This window comes from Somniosus microcephalus, chromosome 12, assembly GCF_052327205.1.
Source record: "Somniosus microcephalus isolate GS21.2 chromosome 12, FLI_Smic_1.0, whole genome shotgun sequence".
Lineage (NCBI taxonomy): Eukaryota > Metazoa > Chordata > Chondrichthyes > Squaliformes > Somniosidae > Somniosus > Somniosus microcephalus.
The window spans coordinates 183784095-183796776 of record NC_140998.1 but is presented as its reverse complement, the minus strand read 5'-3'; the positions used below and the strand labels follow the sequence as shown (position 1 = coordinate 183796776).

General features: G+C 54.6%; 1 protein-coding gene across 1 annotated transcript in view; it reads right to left on the bottom strand.

The window, feature by feature from the left end:
• The window catches only part of LOC147109755 (rho guanine nucleotide exchange factor 1-like), a 77406-nt gene extending 64974 nt beyond the window's left edge, over window positions 1–12432 (bottom strand). Inside the window, exons 1-3 of the mRNA XM_086003873.1 lie at window positions 12320–12432; window positions 9348–9461; window positions 7659–7757 (exon numbers count right to left, since the gene is read on the bottom strand). Coding sequence (XP_085859999.1) covers window positions 7659–7757; window positions 9348–9461; window positions 12320–12370 — 264 coding nt within the window. The 5' untranslated portion in view covers window positions 12371–12432. The remainder of the gene's footprint in view (window positions 1–7658; window positions 7758–9347; window positions 9462–12319) is intronic.
• Between the last annotated feature and the right edge of the window lie 250 nt (window positions 12433–12682).

Sequence of the window (12682 nt, the reverse complement as noted above, 5' to 3'; positions counted from 1 at the left end):
ATCAAAACCGAAGTGGAGCGGCTCCTGAAGGAGGGGATTATTGAGGGCAGCTCCAGCCCCTGGCGAGCCCAGGTTGTGGTCGTTAAGACCGGCGAGAAACAACGCCTGGTCATCGACTACAGCCAAACAATAAACCGCTACACCCTGCTGGACGCCTACCCACTCCCCCGCATAGCTGACATGGTCAACCAGATCGCGCAGTACCGCGTCTTTTCGACCATTGACCTGAAATCAGCGTACCACCAGCTCCCCATCCGCCCCGAAGACCGCCAGTATACTGCTTTTGAGGCAAACGGCCGCCTCTATCACTTCCTTAGGGTTCCCTTTGGCGTTACCAACGGGGTCTCCATCTTCCAAAGGGAGATGGACCGGATGGTCGATCAAAACGCGCTGCAGGCCACTTTCCCTTACCTAGACAATGTGACCATCTGCGGCCATGACTTGCAGGACCATGACGCAAACCTCGAGAAATTCCTCCGCACCGCCCAACTCCTGAACCTGACATATAACAAGGAGAAGTGCATATTCCGCACAGACCGCCTCGCCATCCTTGGCTGTGTTGTGGAACACGGGGTCATCGGTCCCGACCCGGACCGGATGCGTCCCCTTATGGAACTCCCACTGCCCCACTGCCTAAAAGCTCTGAAGAGGTGCCTAGGGTTTTTTTCCTACTACGCCCAGTGGGTCCCCTACTATGCAGACAAAGCCCGTCCGCTGATCAAATCCACCTCTTTACCCCTGATGGCAGAGGCCCGCTCGGCCTTCCACCGTTATCAAGGAGGACATTGCCAAAGCCACCATGCACGCAGTGGACGAATCCATCCCCTTCCAGGTGGAAAGCGATGCGTCCGACTTCGCTCTGGCCGCCACCCTTAATCAGGCGGGGAGACCTGTGGCATTCTTCTCACGAACCCTCCAGGGCCCGGAGACCAGACACTCCGCGGTCGAGAAGGAGGCCCAGGCTATTGTGGAGGCTGTGCGTCATTGGAGGCACTACCTGGCCGGAAAACGATTTACCCTGCTCACTGACCAGCGTTCAGTTGCTTTTATGTTCAACAACAAGCAGAGGGGCAAAATCAAAAATGACAAGATCTTGAGGTGGAGAATCGAACTTTCCACCTACAATTACGAGATCTTGTACCGGCCTGGGAAGCTCAATGAACCCCCAGATGCCCTATCGCGTGGCACCTGCGCCAGCGCGCAGATCGATAGGCTGAGGGCCCTCCACAATGACCTCTGCCACCCGGGGGTCACCAGGTTCTTCCACTTCATCAAGGCCCGCAACCTGCCTTACTCCATTGAGGAGGTCAGGACCATGACCAAGAACTGCCAAGTCTGCGCTGAGTGCAAACCGCACTTTTATAGACCAGACAGAGCCCACCTGATAAAAGCCACTCGCCCTTTCGAACGCCTGAGCGTCGATTTTAAAGGGCCTCTCCCCTCCTCCGACCGCAATGTGTACTTCCTCAACATCATTGATGAGTACTCCCGTTTCCCGTTCGCTATCCCCTGCCCGGACATGACCAGTGCCATGGTCATTAAATGTCTGAACAGCCTCTTCACCCTGTTCGGTTTCCCCAGCTATATCCATAGCGACCGGGGCTCAGCGTTTATGAGCGACGAACTCCGCCAGTACCTGCTCGCTAGGGGTATAGCCACAAGCAGGACCACCAGTTACAACCCCCGGGGGAACGGACAGGTGGAAAGAGAGAATGCAACAGTTTGGAAGGCCGCCCTACTAGCCTTAAAGTCTAGGGGCCTTCCGACCTCCCGCTGGCAGGAGGTGCTCCCCGATGCGCTCCACTCGATTCGGTCACTGCTCTGCACTGCCACCAATGCCACCCCTCATGAGAAAATGTTTGTCTTCCCAAGGAAGTCCACATCGGGGCAGCGTTACCGCCATGGCTGACGTCCCCAGGGCCGGTACTACTGAGAAGACACGTGAGGACCAATAAAACGGACCCCCTGGTCGAGAGGGTCGACCTCCTCCACGCCAACCCCCAGTACGCTTACATTGCGTACCCGGACGGGCGGGAGGACACAGTCTCCATACGAGACCTCGCACCCTCGGGGACCGCTGTAACCCACTACCCATTACCACCCCCCCCCCACGACCAGATATCCAACCCCAGCAGCCGGCTCGCCTTGGACCGTCACCCACGAGGACTACACTCCAGTGCCCCAGCCTACACGGGATGCGACGCCGGAAGCTCCACCACCCCTGCCGTCGCCACGTCGATCACAGCGGCAGACAAGACCTCCGGAGAGGCTCCAATACACGAACTTTTAAATACACTTCACCCCGCCGGACTCATTTTTAAACAAGGGGTGTGTGGTAAACCACTGTTGTTAGTATTGTTGTTCACCACTGTTGTTAGTACTGTTGTTCACTGTTAGTACTGTTGTTCACTCTTGCATATTGTTGTACTTGTCTGTGCATGCCTCAGCTGACTCCGCCCCTGGCTCCACCCTCATGGCTGGGTATAAAGGTCGCTGCTCGGCAGCCCCCGGCCCTTTTGGATACCAGGCAACCACAAGAGGCATGCTCTGTTCTTTGGTAATAAAAGCCTGTTTATTACTTCCAGTCTTTTGTAGCAATTGATAGTGCATCAATTTTATTACCAAAGTTAAATGTTGGCTGCGGATGCTGATCAACCGATGGCGCAAAACGCTGAGCAGCAGGCGCTGCTGCGAGCCCTCAGACCAACATGCCTGGACCTAGACCCCCAAGAAGCGGGTTCGTCGACTAAATTCGCACAATGGCTGCGTTGCTTTGAGGCGTATCTGGAAGCCTCGACCGTGACTCTTGATGAAAATAAACTGAAAATCCTGGCCTCGAAGGTGAGCCACCAAGTCTATACTTTAATCCAAGATGCGACGACCTACGCGGCGGCTATCGACCTACTGAAAGGGCAGTATGCACGCCCGGTTAACACGGTCTATGCCAGGCACCTTTTAAGATCTCGCAGACAGCAGCCCGGGGAATCGGTGGAGGCCTTCCTACGGGCACTGCGGGTACTCGGACGCGGCTGCGACTGCAAGGGAGTATCGGCCGCGGCACATGCGGAGGGACTGATACGAGACGCTTTCGTTGCTGGTCTAAGGTCCGACTACTCCCGGCAGAGGCTGCTGGAGAAGGGTGAAATAGACCTGACAAAGGCAGTGTCCCTCGCGCTCTCGCTCGACGCGGCCCACAGAAATATGGACGCTTTCTCCCCTAATCGCCCCGCACCGTGGACGCCGCAATCTTGGGCCATGGGACCGCCACCTCCGACTGCTGCAGCGATGTCCAAGGCACAAAAATGCTATTTTTGTGGCCTAGCTAAACACCCTAGAGCACGCTGCCCCGCGAAGAATGCTACCTGCTCCGGCTGCGGGAAGAAAGGTCACTACGTTAGCGCCTGCAAAGGGAAAACCGCTAACGCCAGCAGCGCCGCGTGCGAACCGTGGGCGCAGCCATCTTGCCCGCCATCTTGGGCTCCCCCAGCCGCGTGGGGATCGGGACCGTGGGCGCCGCCATTTTGTCCGCCATCTTGGACGCCTCCGACTTCGGTTACGGGGGACCCGGACTCCACCACCGCCTCATCGGACGACCGCATCGACGCGCTTGAACATACGCTGGCTTCCGTGACGCTGGATCAATCTCTCCCGCATCAACTGTCCAGGTCCATGATGGACATTACGGTAAACGGCCGCGCCACTACCTGCCTTTTTGACAGCGGGAGCACGGAGAGTTTTATACACCCCGACACGGTGCGCAGTTACTCTCTCCCGGTCCTGCCGACGCGTCATCGCATCTCTATGGCTTCCAAAGCCCAGTCAGCGGAAGTCGGTGGCTACTGTTTGGTGACTCTTTCAGTGCGGGGTACTGAATACAAAAATTTTAAACTTCTGGTCCTGCCCGATCTCTGCGCTGCCGTCCTACTGGGGTTGGATTTTCAGTGCCACCTTAAGAGTGTCACTTTAGCGTACGGTGGACCCCTCCCCCCTCTCACGGTCTGCAGCCAGCAGTTTTTAAATCGCCCGCCGCGCGCCATTTGCAGCCTCTCCACCCTTAAAGTCTCCCCCCCCTCCTTGTTCGCTAACCTCACCCGCGACTGTAAGCCCATCGCTACCAAAAGTAGGCGTTACAGTGCCGGGGATAGGGGTTTCATGAAATCCGAGGTAGCGAGACTCCTGAAGGAAGGGATTATCGAGAGCAGCAATAGCCCATGGCGAGCACAAGTGGTGGTGGTGAAGACTGGCGGAAAACAGCGCCTAGTTATTGACTACAGCCAGACGATCAATCGCTACACCCAGTTGGATGCATACCCACTCCCCCGCATATCTGACATGGTCAATCAGATAGCACAATACCAGGTGTTCTCGACGATTGATCTGAAGTCGGCATACCACCAGCTCCCCATCAGGGCTGAGGACCGCCAGTACACAGCTTTTGAAGCTGACGGTCGGCTCTATCACTTTCTCAGAGTTCCCTTCGGCGTCACCAACGGAGTTTCTGTCTTCCAACGGGAGATGGACCGGATGGTTGACCAGAACGCGCTCCAGGCCACTTTCCCATATCTAGACAACGTCACCATCTGCGGCCACGACCAGCAGGACCACGACGTTAATCTAGGGAAATTCCTCCGGACGGCCCAGCGGCTGAATCTCACATACAACAAAGACAAATGTATGTTTCGTACTAAGCGCCTTGCTATTCTTGGCTGCGTAGTGGAGAACGGAGTCATCGGCCCAGACCCCGATAGAATGCGCCCTCTTATGGAGCTCCCCCTCCCCCACTGCCAGAAAGCACTGAAGAGATGCCTGGGGTTTTTCTCTTACTATGCTCAGTGGGTACCCAACTATGCGGATAAAGCCCGACCCCTCATCAAGTCCGCCTCCTTCCCCCTGACAGCAGAGGCCTGTGCAGCCTTCACTCTCATAAAAAGCGATATTGCGAAGGCCACAATGCACGCTGTGGATGAGTCCCTCCCTTTTCAAGTGGAGAGCGACGCATCCGACTTTGCCCTAGCTGCGACCCTTAACCAGGCGGGGAGACCCGTGGCCTTTTTCTCAAGGACCCTCCAGGGCCCCGAGATTCGACACTCCTCTGTCGAAAAGGAGGCCCAGGCCATTGTGGAAGCCGTGCGACATTGGCGGCATTACCTGGCCGGAAAACGATTTACCCTGCTCACTGACCAGCGTTCAGTAGCTTTTATGTTTCATAATAAGCAGCGGGGCAAAATCAAGAATGACAAGATATTAAGGTGGAGAATCGAACTCTCCACCTACAATTACGATGTCTTGTACCGGCCCGGGAAACTCAATGAGCCCCCAGATGCCCTATCACGTGGTACGTGCGCCAACGCGCAGGTTGCTAGATTACAGACCCTCCACAATGACCTCTGCCACCCGGGGGTCACCAAGTTCTTCCATTTTATCAAATCCCGTAACCTGCCCTACTCCATCGAGGAGGTCAGGACCATGACCAGGAACTGCCAGATCTGTGCCGAGTGCAAGCCGCATTTTTATAGGCCAGACAGAGCGAGCCTGATCAAAGCCACGCGCCCCTTCGAGCGGCTGAGCATCGATTTTAAAGGGCCCCTCCCCTCCTCTGACCGCAATGTGTACTTCCTCAATATAATTGATGAGTACTCCCGTTTCCCGTTTGCCATCCCTTGCTCGGACATGACCAGTACCACGGTCATTAAATGTCTGAATGACCTCTTCGCATTGTTCGGTTTCCCTAGCTATATCCATAGCGACAGGGGCTCATCTTTTATGAGCGACGAACTTCGGCAGTACCTGCTCGCGAGAGGCATTGCTACAAGCAGGACCACCAGCTACAACCCCCGGGGTAACGGCCAGGTGGAAAGGGAGAATGCGACAGTCTGGAAGGCAGTCCTTTTAAACTTAAAATCTAAGGGCCTTCCGACCTCCCGCTGGCAGGAGGTCCTCCCTGCGGCGCTCCATTCCATTCGGTCGCTGCTCTGTACACCCACCAATGCCACTCCTCACGAGAGAATGTTCTCCTTCCCCAGGAAGTCCACGTCGGGGATTTCGCTACCAACATGGCTGACTTCTCCAGGTCCCATCCTACTGCGGAAGCACGTGAGGACCCATAAGGCGGACCCCCTGGTCGAGAGGGTGAGCCTCCTCCACGCCAACCCGCAGTATGCTTACATGGCGTACCCGGACGGGCGGGAGGACACAGTCTCCATTCGAGACCTCGCACCTGCGGGTGCTCCTGAAACACCCTCTTCGCCACCCACCGCTACTCCTGCCTACCCCCAGGACACAGTCCCCGCACGAGACCTCGCACCTTCGGGTGCCTCTGAGAGACCACCATCGCTACCTCCCATTACCCATGCTCTGACCCCTGTAGACGGCATGCAGCAGCCCCAGGGTCCGCCACCTGCTACACCTCCTCTGAACGAGACACCGGGTTCAACGTTGGATGCTGCACCATCACCGCCGCTGCTGCGACGCTCAGGACGGCTTACAAGGCCTCCTGATAGACTTCAGTACACGAATTTTTAGTGCACTTCACCCCGCCGGACTCAATTCTAAACAAGGGGTGAATGTGGTAAACCACTGTTGTTAGTATTGTTGTTCAGTTAGTACTGTTGTTCACTCTTGCATATTGTTGTACTTGTCTGTGCATGCCTCAGCTGACTCCGCCCCTGGCTCCACCCTCATGGCTGGGTATAAAGGTCGCTGCTCGGCAGCCCCCGGCCCTTTTGGATACCAGGCAACCACAAGAGGCATGCTCTGTTCTTTGGTAATAAAAGCCTGTTTATTACTTCCAGTCTTTTGTAGCAATTGATAGTGCATCAGGGTGAATGTGGTAAACCACTGTTATACCTGTCTGTACGTGTATGTGTATTCCACTAGGTACAGGTATGGACATGCCTCGGCTGACTCCTCCCACTATAGCAGGTATATAAGTGACTACCTCCCAGTCCCTTAGTATTCTGGACGGGTCGACCACTCGAGACTAGACCTTCATTCTTTAGTTAATAAAAGCCTGATTGTTACTCGCTTAACCTCAGTCTTTTGAGTAATTGATGGCGCATCACAGAGTAAAGCTCCCTCTACACTGTCCCATCAAACACTCCCAGGGCAGGTACAGCACGGGGTTAGATACAGAGTAAAGCTCCCTCTACACTGTCCCATCAAACACTCCCAGGGCAGGTACAGCACGGGGTTAGATACAGAGTAAAGCTCCCTCTACACTGTCCCATCAAACACTCCCAGGGCAGGTACAGCACGGGTTAGATACAGAGGAAAGCTCTCTCTACACTGTCCCATCAAACACTCCCAGGGCAGGTACAGCACGGGTTAGATACAGAGTAAAGCTCTCTCTACACTGTCCCATCAAACACTTCCAGGGCAGGTACAGCACGGCCTAGATACAGAGTAAAGCTCTCTCTACACTGTCCCATCAAACACTCCCAGGGCAGGTACAGCACGGGTTAGATACAGAGTAAAGCTCTCTCTACACTGTCCCATCAAACTCTCCCAGGGCAGGTACAGCACGGGATTAGATACAGAGTTTAACTCCCTCATTCTATAAATCGAAGAATGCTGAACGCGGTAAGGTTGCTGGAGACAGGCGGTGCCCGTTAACCCTCTTGCCCTGGGGATAGCGATAATGAGTTTGAAATTCAGCTCACCGCAGCTCTGTCCAAAAAGGTGTGGAAGTAATCCACAAACATCCTGCGGGCATCTTTGGTGTTGACTCCTTTGAACATCTCCCCGTGCAGGTAACAGAGCTGTAGAAACACCAGGTACACCGTTAGCAGCGAAACCACAGGTTACCAGGTCTCACAATCCCGTAAAACTACCTCCTCAGAGCGTCAAACCCCATCAAATACCCCCTCCCCGATCTCTCACCCCACCAAATACCCCCTCCCCGATCTCTCACTCCATCAAATACCCCCTCCCCGAACTCACTCCATCAATTACCCCCTCCCCGAACTCACTCCATCAATTACCCCCTCCCTGACCTATCACTCCATCAAATACCCCCTCCCCGAACTCTCACCCCACCAAATACCCCCTCCCCGAACTCTCACTCCATCAAATACCCCCTCCCCGAACTCTCACTCCATCAAATACCCCCTCCCCGAACTCACTCCATCAATTACCCCCTCCCTGACCTATCACTCCATCAAATACCCCCTCCCCGAACTCTCACCCCACCAAATACCCCCTCCCCGAACTCGCACTCCGTCAAATACCCCCTCCCCGAACTCCAACCCCACGAAATACACCCTACCAACACTGAACCCCATCAAATACCCAACACTGAACCCCATCAAATACCCAAACACTGAACCCCATCAAATACCCCCAACACTGAACCCCATCAAATACCCCCCAACACTGAACCCCATCAAATAGCCAAACACTGAACCCCATCAAATACCCCCAACACTGAACCCCATCAAATACCCCCAACACTGAACCCCATCAAATACCCCCCAACACTGAACCCCCTCAAATACCCACCAACACTGTACCCCATCAAATACCCCCCAACACTGAACCCCATCAAATACCCCCCAACACTGAACCCCATCAAATACCCATTCACTGAACCCCCTCAAATACCCCCAACACTGAACCCCATCAAATACCCCCAACACTGAACCCCATCAAATACCCCCAACACTGAACCCCATCAAATACCCCCAACACTGAACCCCATCAAATACCCCCCAACACTGAACCCCATCAAATACCCCCCAACACTGAACCCCATCAAATACCCCTCAACACTGAACCTCATCAAATACCCCCAACACTGAACCCCATCAAATACCCCCAACACTGAACCCCATCAAATGCCCCCAACACTGAAACCCATCAAATACCCCCAACACTGAACCCCCTCAAATACCCAACACTAAACCCCATCAAATACCCCCCAACACTGAACCCCATCAAATACCCCCCAACACTGAACCCCATCAAATACCCCCCAACACTGAACGCCCTCAAATACCCCCTCCCCTTTTTGAAGAGTAGTCACTGCAGTAATGTAGGAGGCGCAGCAGTCAATCTGTGCACAGCAAGCTCCCACAAACAGCAATGTGATAAATGAGCAGATAATCTGTTTTATTGATATTGATTGCGGGATAAATATTGGCCTCGGAACACCGGGGAGAGCGCCCCTGCTCTTCTTCCAATAGTGGCCGTGGGATCTTTCCGAACCGCCCAAGGGGGCAGACGGGGCCTCGGTGTAACGTCTCCCTTGCCAGACGGCAGCTCCGCCTTTAGGTGAAAGTCACCCCCGCCCCCCCCCATCCCCCAAACCAATTATCCCGGACAGGAGGGAGGCAGCTGGGATAAACACTCACCACAGACGCAGCATCGAACTGCAGGATAACGTGATGGAGGAAGATGATCAGGTAGGTCGGGCGGTCCTTCACCAGATCAATGCACTGGAAATGGCTGCAGTTATCATCGACCATCTGCAAGGCAGAGCAGCATTCGTTAGTGAGGAACCCACACCCAGGCTACAAACAGACGACAGGCCCCAAGTCCACACACACCACACACACGAGAAAACTGAGAAGGGATCTTCTCGAGGGACACGAGATCATTCAGTGACCTCAGCAACTGTTTACTGGAGGACCCGAGAATCAGAATCAGGAAGAGAGATCAGATAACACATGGTGAATGGATAGAATAGTTAGAACTACTGCACACAGAGGGGTGATGAATGGATGGACCAGATAGAACTCTTCTTCTTAGGCAGTCCCTGGGAACCGAGGATGACTTGCTTCCACACTAAAAATGAGTTGTCGGGTGACCGATGAGTCCAATGCAGGACCTACAGTCTCTGTCACAGGTGGGGCAGGTGGTGGTTGAAGGGGCAGGTGGGTGGGGTGCTTGGGTTGACGTGCGCTCCTTGCGCTGCCTGCGCTTGCTCCCGGTGAAGAGACTCGAGGTGCTCGGCACCTTCCCGGATGCTTCTCCTCCACTCTGTGCGGTCTTGGGCCAGGGATTCCCAGGTGTCGGTGGGGATGTTGCACTTTTTCCAAGGAGGTTTTGAGGGGTGTCCTTGAAGCGTTTCCTCTGCCCACCTGGGGCTCTCTTGTCGTGCCAGAGCTCCGAGTAGAGCGCTTGTTTTGGGAGTCTTGTATCGGGCATGTGGACGATGTGGCCCGTTCATCGGAGCTGATCAAGCGTGGTTAGAGCTTCGATGCTGGGGATGTTGGCCTGAGTGAGAACACTGATGTTGGTGCGCCTATCCTGCCAATGGATTTGCAGGATCTTGCGGAGGCAGCATTGCTGGTACTCTCCAGTGCTTTGAGGTGCCTGCTGTTGGTGCCACGGAGGGGAAATAAATGGACAGATCAGATAGAACTACTGCGCACAGAGGGGAGGGGAATGGGCAGGTCATCCCTGAAGATGTTGACTCTCCATTGAGATACCAGTTGTTGTCTGGTTCCTCACAAACGTGGGTATTTATTTTTTTAACAATTGAACCTCGGCAGTGAATGCTGATGGTGGAAGTTGCTGGGTAGAGGTCAAGGAAAGGAACTCTGGGTGAACAGGATGATACCGGGGATGAGGGACTTCAGTTAGGAGGAGAGGTTAGAAAAGATCAGACTGTTCTCCTGGGAACACAGACATAGAAACATAGAAGATAGGAGCAGGAGCAGGCCATTCGGCCCCTCGAGCCTGCTCTGCCATTCAATGCGATCATGGCTGATCATCCAAATTCAGTAGCCTGTCCCTACTTTCTCCCCATATCCCTTGATCCCTTTAGCCTTAAGAAATATATCCAACTCCTTCTTGAATATATTTAATGAATTGGCCTCAACTGCCTTGTGTGGTAGAGAATTCCACAGGTTCACCACTCTCTGGGTGAAGAAATTCCTCCTCATCTCTGTCCTAAATGGCTTACCCCTTATCCTTAGACTGTGACCCCTGGTTCTGGACTCCCCCGCCATCGGGAACATCCTTCCTGCATCTAGTCCTGTTAGTTTCAATGGAAGCCAGCCAGACTGGCGCCATCCAGTTCTTAAAGGGGAGGGGCCATCTTGCTGGCCAGCCACTCCCTGCTCATTGCAGCCTTGAATCTTGGCCTGGGGAGACCTCAAAAGCTATGGAGTTGGATAGGCCCAGGGAAAGAGCTCGGCGCTTAGGAACCTCAAAAGTGGTGCTGAGGGCCAAAACTCCTTAGGACAGCGTTAAAACCAAAACTTTCACCGACAAGAAAAGGCAGGAAGCGGCCGCCTTTAAATAGCGCTCCCCCGGCCCCTTCCTGACTGCAAAACATTCCCCTCTGCCTGTCGTTCCTAAGGCAGGGGGGCGTGACTCAATATCCGGTCCGGGGCGTTAGCGGGGCGTTGCACGCTTGACTGACGTCACAATCTGCGGGCGCAGGAGATCGTGGCGGTAGTGTTTAGTACCGCTGCAAAACGTCTGGTCAATTTCACGAGTGGCGCTAAACTTGCCGCACTCGGGCGCTCAGTTGCGAGGCGCTAACCCACCGAATTTTTCCCTCCTATGAGTCTCTGATTCTATCCAGTGCCTCACGCGCGAGCATGCTGGGCGAGGACAGGGGGCGGTTCGACCGCGACAGTTCTCATGGGCGAATAGCCTGCTCGCACTCCTGAATTGGCTGGCACATGAAGAATGGCCCCTTGGAGAGGCTGGGGCCACGGGTCAGCACCTGGAGGAGCAGGGGGGTGTGTGGGGAGGTGCGGCTGGAGGTCAGAGATGAAACATGGGTCAGTGGGAGTAAAGATCTCAGAGCTCCAACTCCTGACTGCCCTACACGGCGAAAGATTCGCCCCAGTTACATCGCGCCAATCACGACATCGGGACGTCCCAAAGCACGTTACAGTCAACGAAGTACTTTTGAAGTGTAGTCACTGTCGTGACTCGCCAAACTCAGCAGCCAATCAGCACACAGCAAGAGCCCACAAACAGAAATTAGATTTTTTTTTAATTCATTCATGGGATGTGGGCATCGCTGGCAAGGTCGGCATTTATTGCCCATCCCTGATTGCCCTCGAGAAGGTGGTGGTGAGTCACCTTCTTGAACCTCTGCAGTCCGTGTGGTAATGACCAGACTGTTTTTTTAGCGATGTTGGTTGAGGGGTAAATATTGGTCCCAGGACTCCGGGGAGAACTCCCCCAGCAGATCTTTGAATAGCACTGCGGGATCTTTAATGCCTCATCCAAAAGACGGCACCTCCGACAGCGCAGCGCTCCCTCAGTACTGGCACCAGGAGTATCGGCCTGGGTTATAGGGCTCAGTCCCTGGAGCGGACACCTTCGATGGCGAATGCAGCGCGAGGTGCTTGCCACGTACCGGGTCGATGTCATTCTCGAACTCCTCGTCCTCGGCCCCGATGATGAGCATGGCGGGGTTGGTGGATCCCTGAACCCTTCCGAACAGCAGGCGCTGAAACGAGAGATGGCACAGCGTCAAGCATGCAAAGCGGGCTCATTTGCCTAGCCAAATAAAACCAGCCTGAACAACAAAGGCTCCCGCTGCCTGTCCCCTGCACTGCCCACAGCCCAACAGCCCAGCAGTCAGCGCTCGGAGTTTAACTCATTGTGTGCTGCAGGCTGCACCTGTGGGGTGCAGAGACTGTGAGACAGAGAAAAGACAGGGAGAGAGAGAGAGAGAGAGAGAGAGAGAGAGAGAGAAAGCGAGAGAGAGAAAGCGAGA